This window comes from Arabidopsis lyrata (assembly GCF_000004255.2).
Source record: "Arabidopsis lyrata subsp. lyrata unplaced genomic scaffold ARALYscaffold_8, whole genome shotgun sequence".
NCBI lineage: Eukaryota > Viridiplantae > Streptophyta > Magnoliopsida > Brassicales > Brassicaceae > Arabidopsis > Arabidopsis lyrata.
Window position 1 is genome coordinate 3,714,814 of NW_003302548.1, and position 17,528 is coordinate 3,732,341.

At 35.6% G+C, this 17,528-nt stretch overlaps 3 protein-coding genes across 4 annotated transcripts; all 3 read right to left on the minus strand.

Moving 5' to 3' along the window:
* Window positions 1-8: 8 nt before the first annotated feature.
* LOC9299691 (glutathione gamma-glutamylcysteinyltransferase 1) lies at window positions 9-11,571 on the minus strand. 2 transcript variants are annotated; one of them, XM_002865338.2, is made up of 10 exons: window positions 11,474-11,571; window positions 2,981-3,078; window positions 2,282-2,438; window positions 1,963-2,201; window positions 1,709-1,872; window positions 1,557-1,608; window positions 1,097-1,324; window positions 799-988; window positions 381-646; window positions 9-236 (listed from the first exon to the last, which is right to left on the minus strand). In XM_002865338.2, the coding sequence occupies exons 2-10, from the start codon at window positions 3,053-3,055 to the stop codon at window positions 150-152; spliced, it is 1,458 nt and encodes a 485-aa protein (XP_002865384.1). In that variant the 5' UTR covers window positions 3,056-3,078; window positions 11,474-11,571; the 3' UTR covers window positions 9-149. The 2 variants fall into 2 exon arrangements, with proteins under 2 accessions (XP_002865384.1, XP_020871776.1); XM_021016117.1 differs by having other exon boundaries at window positions 11,465-11,555.
* Window positions 11,572-13,265: 1,694 nt separating this feature from the next.
* Window positions 13,266-15,350, minus strand: LOC110225728. Its single transcript, XM_021015691.1, is given in 3 exon segments — window positions 13,266-13,702; window positions 13,705-13,794; window positions 13,796-15,350. Coding segments are annotated over 3 exon segments (240 nt in total). The 5' UTR covers window positions 13,880-15,350; the 3' UTR covers window positions 13,266-13,636.
* Window positions 15,351-15,909: 559 nt separating this feature from the next.
* LOC9301459 lies at window positions 15,910-16,909 on the minus strand. The gene has a single exon (XM_021015690.1). The coding sequence runs from the start codon at window positions 16,687-16,689 to the stop codon at window positions 16,237-16,239; it is 453 nt and encodes a 150-aa protein (XP_020871349.1). The 5' UTR covers window positions 16,690-16,909; the 3' UTR covers window positions 15,910-16,236.
* Window positions 16,910-17,528: the final 619 nt, after the last annotated feature.

The following is a 17,528-nucleotide window of genomic DNA, read 5'->3' on the forward strand; positions in this document are numbered from 1 at the left end:
ATCATAACTTATGATTAATAACTTAATATCATATAGAATGCATCTTACAATATCTCTCATTGCAAATAGAAATTGAATCATACAGAGAATATAAAAGATACATTCTAACAATGAGAAAATGGGGAAGAGAATGAATTTGGGAAGATGAATTAATAGGCAGGAGCAGCGAGATCTTCCTCTTCTTTGTTCTCTTGGCATCGTTTTAGCAGCTGAAGTTGTCGTCGAAGATGCAATACCTACAATCACCCCAAAAATAGTTATTTGTTTATTCTCTAAAAGACTTATATATATCTTAAGTACGAAGATCTTAACCATTTTCCACTAAAGAGAGAACCGTGACTCTTGATGATACCGAGAAATAGAATTGGTAAAAAATTTACCTCTTCTTGAAGTAAAGTTGGGAGGGAAGCCATGGAAATGAGCTGCTTCATTTCATGCATAAGAGCTTGGTCTTTGATCCCTGACCATGTCTGTGGAGGTAACGCCAACAGAAGTGCAGTGAACACATCGTTTCCTGCTGGATAATTTGCTTCCGGGCCACATTCACACTCAGTTTGGGTCGATGGAACCAATAGATCAACCTTTTGTTCATTACCATCACGCACCACAACTCCAGTCACCACCGTGCCTTCAGAGTCATCAGGACCTTAATAAAGAAACAAAAAAATTAGCAGTGGAAATTGCTAATTACTAGCCTCTGATCTAACACTAAAATGTTTAACCTTGATAAGACATTTGAAGAGTTGACTAAATGCAAAAAGGGTCAAACTTAGTTTAAGAATCAACATAGCGACATACCTTTGATGCATTTCACACAAGTTTCCCGACAACAGAACTCTTTCGATGGGCTTCCGGATAAGATTTCAGCTCCTTGGCAACAAGCCTTTGCAGCAGCATATGTTAGACTGTCTTCGTAACCCACCGAGGATAAAAACATATTGATGTGTTTGAACAGTTCAGTTTCGTGCACTTCTTTCAGCACCAATTGCTGCAGTAGATTAAAGTTACTCATGAATAGAAGATCACAGAGAGAATCGAGAGATGAACAGTTTTCATGCAGCTTTGGGTTACTGTGAAAAAAATATTTTGAAAATACCTTTAGTTTCAGCCTTGACTTCTCCTCTGCGCTGAGATTTTGGTTCGAGTCCTCTGTAATTCGGATCTCAGCCACCCATCTGATGAATTGGTTGAAGTTTGATGGAAGTGACTTGAACACAACTGATATGATTTTGTCCACAGAATCTACATGTTGTGAACTTACAAGACGAGGAACATCTTCCTTCAAATACTTTGCTATGTCGATCCAGCTTTCGTCCTTGCAGCTCTGGTAATATAGAAGCAAAATTATCACCAATCCATGACTTTTGTCTTACCAAAACACTCATAAGGATCTGAAGTTCATTCAATACATGTGGAAGAGATACTCTCTTAAAAGTTTCAAATTCACAATCACATCAAAACAGTAAAGGATTTGAGTGACTGCATTAACATAATAGCAAAAATGACGAACAAGATATTAGCAAACTTAAAGAGAACCTATATTGCATCTAACATACCAGAGTGTAGAGCAAACCAGGTTCTCGGTGGGGTCTAGATATCAGCATGAACCTGGTAAGAACACAGAAAAACATTAGACCATATTCTATAAAAAAAATTACATCCATGTTACAGTAAGAATCTAAGAGAAAGATAAGAAAGGATTTTGTACCCTCTACGTTTCCCAGTTGACTGATCAATGCTGTCCATGGCTTCCCAAAGAAGTTTAAGAGGAACCCAGTGAGGAGGATACTTGAAACGAGCAACATCAAGAATCAAAGCCATATCTCTCTCAGCATTATAGCCACCAATAGGTGAAAAGTGACCAGTCCCAGTCTGCAATTAAGATCAGTTACAACCCCAATCGCTTTCAGACGTTTTAAGACTTGAAAATATGACTGATCCTCAGTGTACAGTTATGGTTACCTGCTTAAAGACACCTCTGTGATATGTTGAGATCATATGGCAATTCTCAGAACTCGTGCATTTCACGACAAATTTGCGGAAATCCTCAATAGTGCTCTGACTTGTACGGAAAGCCTCAACTTTTGCTCCTGAACAATGAGCCAAACAGACAACTTTTCCAAATGAAATTCCCTTTTCCTTCACTACTTCCAGTGGCTCGCAGCAGTCCAACATTGATTCATCAAACCACCTCCAAGGCCCTATTGGAAACAGGAATTTTTTTTAAAAAAAACCATCACTAAATGTGGCCACATTTGCTATACTATACAATATTGCATACCTTTCCATTTGCGTCCAGGATCAATAGAAAGAGCATTCAACACCACAGAAAGACTAGCCAAGCCACAATACGCAGGTTCAGACTGCGTCTGGAAATACGAAATCAACCTGAAAAATCCTTCCATAGTTCCTTTCTGAAGCGCTTCATTGAAGATTAGCTGCCACAATGATCACAACATACTTTTATTGACAAGTCCATTAAATAAAATCACCAAACCTACTACTTCTAGAAAACAGTTAAATGCAGATAAAAACTTGTCGAATTTCATAGAAATTATTTGGAAATATATATATATTCAGATCTCAGTGATCACTATCACTGACTTGAGAAGGTAAACAAGTAATGACGACTATGTTTTTATAATCTCTCAAAAGAGCCAAAATATACACCAACTATAGTAACAACATCCAAATCTAGTATCTAGGTCGCTGGTTCGAGTGACACTCAAGAGAGAACCATATAAAATGCTCTGGTCTCGGCGTAAGAAGATATCTTAGTAATTCAGATACAAAATCTTACAAAAAACGATTAATTCGAGTTCTGAACAAATTGTAAGATCTCATGAGTATTGAAGACAAAAACGAAATCGAGATTGGAGATCGTAAATAATCAGAACCACAGCAAAATTTACGTGAAACCAAAACCTAATTTTATCATCGGAATCCATGGAAATCAAAAACCTGATTGATCCGTACGTACCTTGCCTTCGGCAGAAGAAAAGTCAATCGCCGGAGGAGAAGGAAGAGATCGCCGATATAAACTCGCCATAGCCATTTTTACACGGCTTGATTTAGTATCTATATATATATATACTGAGAAATTACAAAGGAACACTAAAAAGATTCTGCTCTTGAAGATTGATTCGTTAGTGGATTCGAAAATAATAACTTTCGGTGTGAGATTCGAAATTGGGAAGACGATCGATGATTTACATATTTAATGCAGAGACTCACTCAATTATAGGTCAATGCTCCCATTTGGTCAACTCTAATGTGAAAAGCCGTTAGTGTTGACCCCGTCAAAATCATCCGGTTTGGTTTGGTTCGGTTCGGTTTGTACATTATATGTTTTAGTTTTCATGTAAATTTATCAAATTTTTGAAAATTATATAAATATTAAGCCTTTTTAAGGTGATTATTTTCATTTAGATTGGTGAAATTTGATTTTTATATAGAATTTGATAAAGTAGTGGGTAACAATATATTCGGTTTTATTTGGTTTTAGAGTTTGGGAGACCAAAGGGAATTGACGACGTGTGGTCGCCGTTTGTCTTTGGTCAAAGTTGGCGCGAGAGAGGGAAGACTTCTTGAACCGGATCTGGTCAGAGGACTTGGTTTATTTGTTGCGTAGTAAACGTCTCGATCATCGATTATGAAAGAATAACCATTTGGTTCCCATATTACAATCCAACTTGTAATTTTAGTAATACGGCAATTCTTTTTAAAGATTTTGCAAGTGTTCAAACCTAATTGACAACATTACAATCCAAATTGACTGCAATTTGTGTGATTTTTACTGTTGTTGCAATGTGAGCATTCATCAAGCTTAGATGAGTCCGAAAAAAAAGAGAGGATAATGCAAATAAATGGATTTTCAATTTTCTTTTTAAAAAACTAAGAAAATAAGTAGTGGTATTTGACTAATGTCTATATATCTTTTTATAGATTTTAAATGTTACTATTTAAGAAGATTAAAAAAAAAAAACTTGAGAATTTAATTTACGTTATTCATTAGATCTTACCCGTCATCAATCGTTAGAATAACATCATTTTATTATCATATCTAACATATGATATAAAGAAATCTTTGAAACTGATTCGTGATCATTCATTTGAATTCTTATCCATCTATTATTGTGTATAAATAATAGACTTTAACCACTAAAAAATCACACTACAACTAACTTCTTATTTTCTATTCAAAAACTATGAAAGAAAATAGAGACACATCATATAGTCAACATGAAGATGTATTGTTATGTCGTATCTAATTAGAAATATCACAAGATCCGATTGATAGCAATAACATAAAATTATTAAAAAAAATTAAAAAAATTGGGAGTTGAAAAATTAAAAGCAACAAATTTATACATAGTATTGTAGGTATTAATTATGTTATGCTATTAGAAATTTGGAGAGCTACGTGAAATGGAAAATATACATCCTAGTGAGCGTCCAAACATGACATTGTAAATATTTAATGAGTGTGATTGTTATTTTTTCACACTATTTGTATATGTATTTAACAGTGGAGTATATTGTATACAAATATCATATACATATGGAGTATAAAAATAACACACGCTCATTTATTATGTATACTTACACTGTTATGTTCAGACGGCCTACTTTGATGTATATTTTCCACTTAGATCACGCATCTCTTCAAAAACATAACATCGTAAAAATACCACACATCATACCTTTTTTTTTTTTTTCATCTGTAAAATTTCATTAGACTTTTGATAAAAGTTAAGATACATTCCTTTCAAAAGGATCAAGGGCAATCACTAAAAAAGACAAAAGGGCATTACAATTAAGTAATACAACTTTCCTTAGTGAACACATCTTTTAACCAAAAGGGGTAGCCTTGTGCTACGTATGATTGACTACGATCCTCTAAAGTCACACTCCGAGCAATAAGGAAAGCACCTAAGTTTGCCTTCCTTTCTTCATGCTCTAATCTCCAGTTCAAAACCAAGCTGAGAGCCAAAAGAATTTGATGTACCTGACCTTTGAAAGAAGGCCAAGCTCTTGGTCTGGACACCGCACTTACTAAATCTTTACCATCTATCGCAAAGATCACTCTTGGGATTTTGAGACTGCTCATGCTTTCCACAGCCCAACAGTAAGAGACCATTTCAGCTTCATGCCTGGTAATAATAGCCCCAAAGGCTCTGCGGCTATGAAGTAGAACAATGCCCTCCGAGTTCCTAAGGACCCAAGCCGACCCTCCTATCTTCTTCTCCTTATCCCATGAGAAAGCCACATTACACTTCAACCAAGGTTTAGGTGGCGGTCTCCATAGTCTCTTGATGCCATCAAGAACATCTTGTTCCTTCTTGTCTTCCCCTATTTCAATTTCCTGAGCATGAAACCACTCATCAGAACTGGCTTTGATCTTATCCAACATATCCTTCACAAGATAAACCATTCCTTCAAAGAGAAGGTTGTTGCGGTTTTTCCAAAGAAGCCATAAGATCCAAGGAACCATTCTCCTAGTCTCAAGAGGGATACTCAGATTTTTTTTCAGAGATAAAACATAGTGAATGTTATGATATAGAGAATGAGAGAAGAAACCATCCACCGGAGAGGGAAGGTTAGATAATGCCCACACTTGTCTAGCCAAAGGGCACAAAAATAATATATGCTCAATTGATTCACCCTCCTCACCACAGATTTGACACCTAGGGTCAATATTCACACCTCGTGTTTTCAATCTTAAGGCCACAGGGATGGCTCCACTCACTACTTTCCACAAAAAAACCTTCAGCTTTGTTGGAGCCAGAACAGCCCAAATATCATCTTTAATAGCATTCAGGGAAGGTCTTGCTGTGGCAAAGAGAATGTCATCCGCCTTATGTAACTGAGCAGCCAGCCAATAACCAGACCTAACTGAATACTCCCCACTTTTATTATGCGTCCAACACATGAAGTCCTTATCTGCAGTAACTGGTTTTGTTTTCTCAATGATCTTAATATCACCTGGGAAGAACAAATCCTCCAATACATCTCTATTCCACCTCTTATTGGGAAAATCAATGAGCTCAGCAACATTCTGTTCCAAATCAATGAGAATGTTCTTCATGAAAGGAGCCCTCATAATTCCCCTTTCAGCATCATCCAGCCATTTAGTGATCCAAACCTTCAAAGAGCTGCCATCTCCGACCATCTGCTTTAGACCCTGAACAAGCAGCTCACGGCCATGAAGAATACTACGCCACGCAAAGGAAGGCCTGTAACCCACACTAGAATCAAGGAAGCAGCAGTCATCAAAATATCTACTTTTGAAGAATTTGGAAAATAAACAATCAGGTGACTGCAAAAGCCTCCACGCCTGCTTAGCAAGAAGAGCCTGATTGAAAAGTTCTATATCTTTGAAGCCTAGACCCCCTTGATGCTTAGGTAAGCATAATCTGTCCCAGGCCACCTAGTGAATTTTTTTCTCATTCTCAACCGAGCTCCACCAGAAAGAAGACAAAGCACTAGTCAAGGTCTCACAAGTCGCTTTTGGGAGTTTAAAACACGACATGGCATAGACCGGCATCGCCATTGCCACAGTCTTTATGAGAATTTCCTTACCACCCTGAGACAAAGTTTTTGCAAACCAACCAGACAAACGGTTCTTGAGTTTCTCATGAATGTAGGCTAGCATATCCTTCTTGGATCCACTGAAGCATTCAGGTAATCCAAGGTAAGTCCCTGCCCCACCTTCATTACTAATGCCCATCCTATTCTTTATCTCCACTTTAATGTCCTCCCCAACCTTAGCACCAAAAGATATTGAAGATTTATCCAAATTGATAATCTGACCTGTAGCAGTACCATAAGACTGGAGAATTTGCTGAATAGCACTGCATTGCTTCACATCAGCCTTACACACAAAAAGAGTGTCATCAGCAAACAACAAGTGGTGAATTGAAGGTCCCTCAGCAGAAAACTTTAAGCCATTGATGAGACCACCTTGCTCAGCCTTATTTAGCAAATGAGTTAACCCTTCAGTGCATAAAACAAAGAGAAAAGGAGATAAGGGATCTCCTTGTCTAAGTCCCCTCTGCGGTACAATCCTACCATGAGCCTGACCATTGATAAGCACCGTGTATGAAACAGTTGTTACACACATCATGATCCAGCTGACCCAACGAGAATAGAACCCCAAAGCAGTGAGGAGATGATGTAAATAGCTCCATTCCACTCTATCGTATGCCTTGGACATATCCGTTTTAATAGCCATATACTCTTTTGCAGCAGCATCAAAAGTTCTCAAACTATGAACGACTTCATGTGCTATCAAAATATTGTCAGAAATCAGCCTTTCAGCCACAAACGCTGACTGAGTAGGAGACACCAATTCTGCAAGAAGGGGCTGAAGTCTAGACACAAGAATCTTGGATATAATCTTGTACATCACCGAACATAAGCTAATCGGCCGCAAATCAGACATGAGAGATGAGTTAACCTTTTTGGGAATCAAATAGAGTTGCGTGAAATTCCATTCTTCCTCAAAAATACCATCCTTGAAGAACCTTAAGACTTCATCAGTGACTTGAGAACCCACAATGTCCCAATATTGCTGGAAAAAAAACCTGTCATTCCATCAGCACCCGGTGCACTACCTGGTTTAATGGCAAAAACCGCAGCTCTAACCTCTTCTCTAGAAACCTCAGCAATCAAGAGATCATTCACCGCAGGAGACACTCTAGGTCCACAAAAAAGCTTTGCGGGTCAGATGGAAAAGAAGATGAGAAAAGCTTCTGGAAATAACTGCAAGCAACATCCCCTTTTGAAGCCTCTGATCTATGCAAAATCCCATCCTCACCCAGCAGTTTATCTAACCCATTCTTTGATCTTTCAGCCTTCACCGATGCATGAAAATACTTTGTATTTTTATCACCAGAGTTCATCCATTTTTTCCTGCATTTCTGCTTCCAAAAACTCTCCTCATCTCTGTGAGCTTGAACTAACTCCCTCTGCAGGCAAGACATTCTAAAAAAGGATGGGTGAAGGGCAGCATGTTCAAACTCAACCTCTCTTTGTATCCTTTGAATCTTCTCAAGAGAGTTAGAATCATTTTCCTTTTTCCACTGACTTAAGGACTTCCTACATCTTCTCAGCCTTTGAGAAACAGACTGTCCAAAAATAGACACTGGAGCTTGCCACGCATACTTAATAGCTTCAAGGACTAATGGTTGGTGTAACAGCCTCTTATCAAACCTAAAGGACCCACGATATTTTTCCTGAGAAGAAAAGAGCTGAACCAAAACAGGACGATGATCTGATCCTTTCTTCTCCAAAAACAACTGATTAGAAGCAGGAAAGCATTTGAACCACTCTTTGTTCCCAAAGCATCTATCCAATTTACACTGGATCCATAGATCATACCTCCTACCACCCCAAGTAAACCCATTCCCAGAACTTGACAATTCAACCATGCCACAAGCATTTAGCATTGCAGCAAAATCAACAAAAGAAGCTTCACTCCTTCTAGGACCTCCCAACTTTTCTCCATTGTGGAGGATTTCATTGAAATCTCCAATTAAACACCAACTGCTCTTCCTTTGGATCCCCAATCTAGTGATTCTCTCCCAAACAAGATTTCTGAGATCACTATTAGGATTTCCATATATACAAGATACAAAAAATTTGGAGAGACCAAACTCCACATGCAAATCCAGCAAATTCTTATCAGCAAACAAAAACTCCACCGAGACATCTTTTTTCCAGAACAAAGCAAGTCCACGACACCTACCCACAGGGTCCACCGTATATACCTTGTCATAGCCGAGTCAAACTTGAATATCTACAATCACATTACGAATGTTCATAGTCTCCATTAGAAACAAAATCTCTGGAAAATGCTTTTTTCGCATCTCTATGAGACGAGGAATCGTCAGATCTTGAGGCCGCCCCAAGCCCTGACAATTCCAACTCAGAATCCGCATTAGATATGGGACAGTCCCTCACTTGGGACTACCTTTTTTTTGCTGAGCCTTGCAGCTTTTGCTTCAACCATCAGACCTTTCCCTGCTTTCCTTTTTCCCACAGTCCCTTCTTCTAATCCTGGTTTCTTCAGAACATCGGCATTAAACATACTAGTCCCACTGACTTGAGCTTTCCTTTGATTCTTAGTAGGACGTTTCCTAGAGGAGGTCTTCTTAGTCATAGTCCCGGAAGAACCAGATTCATAAGAACCAGTTCTGAAAACCGTCGGACTAGACATAATAGGAACAGAGAATAGACTTAACTGATTTAAATCATCCTCTGTCACCACATCCTCAACCCAAGGAATCATCGGAGCAGACTGATGAGCTCTTATCGCAGATGCTAACAGCTTTTCACCAGCAGGGGAAGCATTCTCAGACTTTGAAGAAGCATCAGAAGAGTCATACCCAAAGACAATGCCTTTACCTTTGTTTATATCTTTGGAGATGATAAGAGGAGGTTCCATACGCAAAACAGTTTTCTGCAGGAAGGGGTCCTTCTCTGTCTCTGCAACCGAAGACTTCACTCTCTCCTCTCTAAGCTTACGTTCTTCCACAGTACCCGCCAAAAGATACTGCCTCATACCTTCCAGGACATCATGAGAAATACGGGGCCTGCCCAAAACAGGGTGGATACCCACTTGTTCTTCTGACAAAATCCCAAACAAAGGGTCACTCTCTTTAATCACCAGGACTGGTTTATGTTTTTCAAACTTCTTACCAAGTCTTCTGTCAATAGATTGATCCAAACGTTGCTTGATCAGAAGCGGGCATAGATCACGCTCATGAGTCAATCGTTGGCAATAGTAGCAACGTTTCTGAATTCTCTCATAATGATAGTAGACCGTTGTTGATTTTCCACCCGGGAGATTAATAACCTTTGATTGTCTCAGAGGTCTGGAAACATCGAATTTTATCTTCACCCGCACAAAATCTTGATTTTGAGGTTTATCCGGCACCACAACTGCTTCAATGACTTGGCCAACAATGTCTCCAAGTAACGTAATCGCTTTTTCAGTGTAATAGTTTATAGGAATGTTCTTGATCTGAACCTATAGCTCGATAAACTGCAGTGAATCCGGAGGAGGATGTTCAGTCCATCTTTCCAGAACAATGGTCCATTCATTAAATGTATGAACTCCTTTCTCCAAAATCTCAACAAGATCATGTTCATGAGTGAAAATGAACTGGAATCTCTCATTTGATAACGCTATACCACGCACTCTTCCCACCTTTTGCCACTTCCTTGGCATGTTGAGAATAAGATTTGACATACTTTGATTGTCAGGATTGAGTAACCGCCCCACCAAACTCAGAATATTCCTTTCACAGGACCGGAATTGAGGTAGATCCGGCATATCAAAAGGGACATCCACTTCATCCAGAGACATGGCCATCAAGGCCTTATCCATGGCAGCCGACATCGCACAGAAACACCAACTTCTTTTAAAAACCACAGCTTCGAAGAAAGACGACACAAGAAACAACACCGTCTCACCAAGCCAACCAGAAAACAGAGGGAACCGCAGTAGCAAAGACCTCCACTCACTCAGCAACCGTAGATCCGAGGAAATACAGAGAGAAAAGAGAGATCTAAACTTAAGCAGATGAACTGAAAGAGAACTTCGTAAAAACTTAAAGCGCCGCTGACGAAAATAGACAAAATAGGTTAAAAAGATGGAAACCGATGTGTTTGTTTCTAAGGGATAAGGTTTAATCCAGCCAAAAGTTCTATTTCCTACAAAGTGAAAGACTCTATCAAGAAAAGAAGGTCTTAAGCCCAAAAGAGGGAATCTTTTTTTGTCATCTTGAAAATTCTCGTCGTTTGCGCATCATACCATGTAAAGATCTTTTTTTCTAATTTTTTTACTCTTAGTTTTTTGTTCATTTAAAAAAAAATAGATTTTTCATAGTTTTCTTAGATTTTTTTTTTATTACTATCAATTAGATCTTGTGATATTTATAGATATGCACAATATAACAACATATTTTTTTGATCAAATGATGTGTCTCGATATTTTCCATTTTTATATAGAAAAGAATGAATTGGTCAAAGTATGATTTTCAATAGTTAAAATTTGTAATTTATGCACAATAATAATAGATGGGTGAAAATTCAAATGAATGGTCACAAATCAATTTCGTAGATTTCTTTGAATGATATGTTGGATAAGATAATGACAAGATTTCAATCTAACGGTTTCTAATATGTGAGATCTAATGAATAGCATAGATTAAATTCTCAAGATAATTTCATTTTCTTAAATAGTATCATATATATCTATAAAATACACATAATGGTGCTACACAAACATCACTAATTCTTCTCTCAGGTAAAAACCAAATGTGTTTTAATATATAGAGATCCTTTTTTTTTTAAATTCATCTTTTTTCATATTCATTTTTTTTTTTGTTCCATATTCATTTGATGATAAATACGTATACATATATTATATGTAAATATAGTAGAAAGTAACACATACCATACTTACAATTTCGTTGACTGAATGATGTGCCATACAACAACACATCTTTTGATGACTGGATGATGTGCTCTATTTTTCATAATTTTTGTGTAAAAATAAGGAATTGGTTTAGAAGTGTTGGTTTTGATCGATCAAAGCCTATTATTTATATACAATAACATATGGATAAGAATTCAAATGAATGGCCACAAATTAGTTTTGCAGATTTTCTTATATGATATATGCTAGATAGGATAATGAGAGAATTTAATCTAACGGTTAGCGATAAGTAAGATCTAATGAATGGTGTCGATTAATTTTTTTAGATTTTCTTATCTTCTTAAATAGTAACAATTTTTTTTGGTACAAATATGTATCATATACTATTATTTGGGGAGTACAATCTATATATACATTTTTGAAGTACAAATATGAAATAAATCCTGGAGTTCCATCTTATTTACGAGTTCATGCCATTGGCATTTATTATTTAGTTTTACAAAATTTAAATAAAAGATATTAACCAAACGATATCTTGCCTAATTTGTTTCTAAAAATCTCTACACAATCTTTCCATATATCTTCAAAAAACATTTCTGTGAATTTTACTCCACAAAATATGCATAAAACCGATTTATAGAAAATATTTATATTAACATTTTGCATAACAATAAAAATACTAATTTATAATAATCAAAATATTCACATAGAAAAATCATATAATTTATATGATAAATTTAAAATATATATTAGTAGTATAAATTTAAAATCATTCAAAGAACGGTATACCACGGGTGAGATCCTAAAATTATTGGATTTTATAACAATAATAATTTATTTTCTTGGATTTTATAACACTAATAATTTAGCTAACGGAATAATATAGACGGGTTTATATGGGATGACGGGTTTGGGTCGATATTAATAAAGAACGGTATATCACGGATGAAATCCTAAAATTAACAATCAAAATACAATTATACAACCTTAAACACAAAACAAAACATACAATATTAACAAAACAAATACAACTTAAAATTTAAAAATTTTAGCTGTAAAAAATCGACCCACGGTATACCGCGGAGTAAAATATTCAAAATTTTAAAATTGACCATACATCGATACTTAAAAAAATGTATGTTTTCGTATCTATACTTCAAAAATTGAAACCTAAACAATAGTAATCATACACTAAATAATACATAGATAGATATCTACATTTAAAAATACAAACTAATATGATATATCTTCAGTTAATCTTTTAAAAAATAACATTACATTGTTTAAAAAAATATAGCCCCGCGGTGTATCGTGGGTTAAATTCTAGTTTATAATTACTCTTTAATAACATTCCTCTTTGTAAGTTATTACATTAGAATGCCATTAGAGATAAAAATATAAAGAGTAAATTAATTTAGCTCATAAACAAGTCAAATACTAATTTATGAAATTTAATTAATTTAATTATTAAAAACGAAAATATATTATTAACTTAAAAAAAAAGAATGACCAATCAAAATGAACATATAAGATTTGATATCTAACTTACCATATTAATTTGTTATTAATCATTATACTTCACCTCTCATCTTTATATGATTCTATTTTTATGAAACAAATAAATCATCATATCATCCATATAACAAAAAAAAAAGTAAATTTTTCTGCATATGCCAAGATTTGAATTTTTAAAAACGAATATAAATTGTTAAATCTATGAAGAAAAAAATTTAACGGGTCAAAAATTCACATTTGAATAATATATTTCTTTTAACCAAAAATAAGTTAAACAAAAATTTTGACTGAGTAACGGGTCAGAATTTGAATATTTATATATAGATTACACCGGAACAAAAAGTGAAGTTAGATGAACTTCACATTGAACATCCGACATTGGTAATGAGTTATTTAGCGATTTTGATCCGGTTGAACCTCTTATCACTTCGGACAGCATGTGAAGGAAGAGAACTTACATTCTTTGAAGAACAAGAAGCCCATACGCTTGAAAAGGTAATATATTGAGTTCCACCAAGCGAACTAGAAGGTACATGCGTTTCAACCCTTGAAATTCATGATGTTGAAGATATTCATTGGAACAATACATCTTCGGCCAATCATTTTGAAGATGAATCACCCTAAAAAAAGAGGGTATTTATTGTCGCTTAGTTTATTCACTGATTCATCACCTCTTTAAGCGGACTTGTTGAGTTTCTTGTGGGCAGTAGAAAGCCTTAGTAACATGAGACAAAACATATTCATTTTTGAACTTTCTTCTCATCAAATGGTAAATGCGATTGAACATCCACGCCGGTTTTCCCTGGTTCGTCAAATGATAGCCGAGTGTTGTAAATTCCTCGATAGTTTTATCGAATGGAAAATAGAATGCACACTAGAACAGTGCAATTGGACTGCAATTGAGATTTCCAAAAGCATCACGAGAGATCACCTTTATCAATCTTACATCTCTAGTGAAGTGTCTTCTTGGTCACAGGACAAGATCTTGTCAAAAGCGAGAGAATTTGATTAATCGTGAAGGTGATCTTTGGTTGTTTTAGACTGGTATGGTTTTGAGATATTATTGCTCTGCTTTTTTCATATTTTCCTTTTGTGCACAAATTGATGTCTTTTGTTTTGCTTCCTTATGTATTTGGTTACGTTTCATTTCTTTAATGGAGTATCAATTAAAAGAGTCTTTATGTAAGATGCTCTAATTCATTACAATTTACAACTAATTTTAACAATTAAATTTTCTTCTAACTTATATATATTTCAAAATACTACCATTATGAAGTAAAGCTACCATTAGGTGGCATTGATTGGTTTGCTTTGTCCGCGTGTAAATGTTGGTGCTCTTCTTTGGCTTATCCTCAGCCGTTTTCAAAGATTTTTTTTTGTACCAAGTTTCGCTTGAGATCTTTCTGCTTCTGGAGTTAGCGGGGTGGTGTTTGTTTGGTGTGCTCGTTTCTTGGATTATCCCTTCTCTCGTTTATGTCGGATTGTGGCTAGTTGAGCTCTCTGTTTAGTTCTTCGGATTCTCCGGTCTAATGGAGATTGTCTGGTTGTTTGTTTCCTTTCGAGGCTCATGTTTCTTAGTTCAGCTCCAACGCCAACTGTTTCTCTGGGATTGTTTGCGGGTTCTGATGGTTTCTAGTTTCAGATTTATTTCTTAAGATAGGTGCATTTTGTTTCCTTTTTTTGGGCTTAGTTTTCCGGAGATATTTATGTCTTCTGCCAGCTTAGTTTCCGAAAGAGTTTTGTCTTTTGTCGGCTTTGTGTACCAAAATCGTATTCTACCTTGTATTCAACTTTGTTTAATATAATGGATCATTCATACGGAAAAAAAAAAGAAGTAAAACTATATTGTGCATATAGACATTACATATATGGATATACCCAGCTGGTTGTACTGAGAGACCCTCTATTCCAACCAATGTGGGTCACAATGCTTTAGATATGTCGAGATTTTCAAATTTGCAGCTGCTCTGCTTTGAACAAAATTTCAAAAACTAAAGAGAGCAGAAATAAAATATTACTAAGAATTAAAGAACTCACCAAACCTTAAGAAGTGTACTTAAATTCAAGAGGTTCTCAGATTCCTTACATATGTGCACAGAACACAGTAATTCACCAACAAAAACGTTCAATAAATATGAGAAGCTTGAGTTCGAAATGGACAAAGTAAGAGTATAGGATATAAGTGTGATAAAGAAACAGATTAAGGGATAATATTAGAAAACTAGTGAAGTTATAAGCAAAAATTGGACTAGAAGAGTAGTTATTGAAACTCCATGACCTATAATCAAAAAAATGGTCTATGGATAACAAATATTCGACCTGACTGGTTGGTTGATGGAGTTAACTTCAATACCGTGATGCTTGGTAGTCAAAGATTCTGTATATCACCAAGAAAGAGCTTCACAATCATTGTTGCTAAAGATTCTTGAAGAATCCGAAACATAATCACCAATTTTGTCCACTGCTTACTACAAATCCACATTTCTTTTGACTACACAAGCTTTACAATGCCCTTAGGCACAATACAAATACCACTAAACCACTGATTTTTCCTGTGATTAAGAAAATTAATATAACCAGCGAAACAGAATTTTATATCTCAGACGAACTTATTGAGATTAAAGCATCAAACACACAAATTCAATTCTACGACCTAACCGTTAACTAAAAATGGAGAAACCCAATTAACAAAGTAAAGGCATCTATAAAACAGGCTCTTAATCAGACACAAAGGTCTGAGATTTGGTCTAATTCCTGTTTAAGAGATCTTAAAACTTAGCACACAGTTCCCAGTAACTTGTGATCATTATCTTAAAATAAAGTTCAAATTTTTAGATCAAAGATGACATCTTTATCAGAAATTTACAAACTCAAAACCGAGATCAAATTTGAAGTAATCAAATTGTACCCGAATTAACACAGATCTAAGATTGATTCAAGAGGTTAAGTGATTTATAAATAATTTTGCATTAATCATTTTTGTTCATCATCAAAATCAGTAATTTCACACAAAAATAGTTGAATCGGCGTTCAATTTTTTTCGATTTAAATCATAAATAGACCAGATTTCGAAATTCAAAAAAAAAAACCTAAAACATTTCTGAGTCAATTTCTTCGATGAAGACGATAAAGAAACAGAGATGGCAATTTACAAAATATCAAAAGAAAAATTAATGGAAGAAAAGAAAGAAAGAGAAGAGGAATGTTTCTGTGTTACAGCTGTCTTCTTTTTCTAAACGACAGACCAATACGATGATTCCACGTGGATTTACGCATCACAATTTAAGGAATCGGGCAAGCTGTGACGGGTTAACGATACCGGGCAAGTGGGTCCCATCTACCCGGAGTATGTTAGCAACCTCCACATACCTCCTCCGTTTATGATCACTCGGCTCCATATCATGGCTCGGCTTAGTTTTTCTCGTCTCAGTACATTGGGCCGTTAATGGGCCGGCTTGGGCTCGAGTAGGATTCCAAAGCTCTCCGAAGAGTGTGCCATTGTTGAGAAACTCATGAGCCAAGTAACCGGCTAAGAGCTTGTTCGAACCAACCGGCTCGGCTACGGCTGCGGCGGCGGTGGTTGTTGGTCGAACGATGGTCGGAGTTTTCTTGAGAATGGATTTAGTCGGCGGCGGTGGTGGATTTATTACGGCGGATTCCGTTTGTTTGCTGGCGACGGCGCCGGAGATAACTCGGCGTGGGGGAAGGCGCATCGTTTTTGTATTCATGGCTGTTTCCTTTTAAGTGCATGCCACGTCAGCGACAGTAAATTTTAAAATTAATTACTGCGGTGAAACAGTATTTTTTGACAACCCGAGAAGGCTTTTTTATTATCTCTTTTTTCTTAATTTAAGAAATAATAAAATTATAAAAAGAGAGAGAAGGAGAGAGAGAGAGAGAGAGAGAGAATAAGACAATAAGACGATTTGGGAGAGAAGGAGAAATGAAAGGACAAGGAGATTTTAAGTAGGGTTACAACTATATATAGGAGAAGGAAGCATAAATTACCCTTTAACATTGCCAAAATTACGAACAATGCCATTGATGAATAAATGACTTAAATGCTCTTCTAATTTGGGTTACCAAATGGAACAAGTAAGGAAAATGTGAAAGAGCTTTTGGGGTAGAAAAAAAAGGAATCTGCTTTTTTGAATTTGTTTTCTCTAAATCTCATAAATAGATTCTGATTATAGGTTTTTGATTTTATTACCAAATGATATGTGAAGTTTAATTTTACAAAATAAATAACTAATATAAATTATTATTTTAAAGCTTTAAAATGGATCTAATCAAATTTTAGAAGCTTTAGCTTTTTTTTTTTTTCAAAGCCAAAATATTTCTTTAATTCAATTTTTTTTTGCTATAGAAAACATTTTTTTCTAAAAATATATAACTTTTAACTTTCCAAAGTTTTAGATTTTAGAGCCAAAATACTACAGCAATTAAAATCTACAACCACAACTAATAAACCTACAGTCATAACTCTACATAAAAAAATGTAAAGTTAAACCTGGTATCAATAGCCTCATAATCAGGTCCATAGTATGTCAAATCAATTTATGTTTAT

Coding starts and splice junctions, on each gene's coding strand:
- LOC9301459 (XM_021015690.1), bottom strand. CDS start 16,689: ATGAATACAAAAACGATGCGCCTTCCCCCACGCCGAGTTATCTCCGGC.
- LOC9299691 (XM_002865338.2), bottom strand. CDS start 3,055: ATGGCTATGGCGAGTTTATATCGGCGATCTCTTCCTTCTCCTCCGGCG. Junction 2,439..2,980: donor TTTCTTCTGCCGAAGGCAAG/GTACGTACGGAT, acceptor TCATTGTGGCAG/CTAATCTTCAATGAAGCGCT. Junction 647..798: donor TTGTGTGAAATGCATCAAAG/GTATGTCGCTAT, acceptor TTCTTTATTAAG/GTCCTGATGACTCTGAAGGC.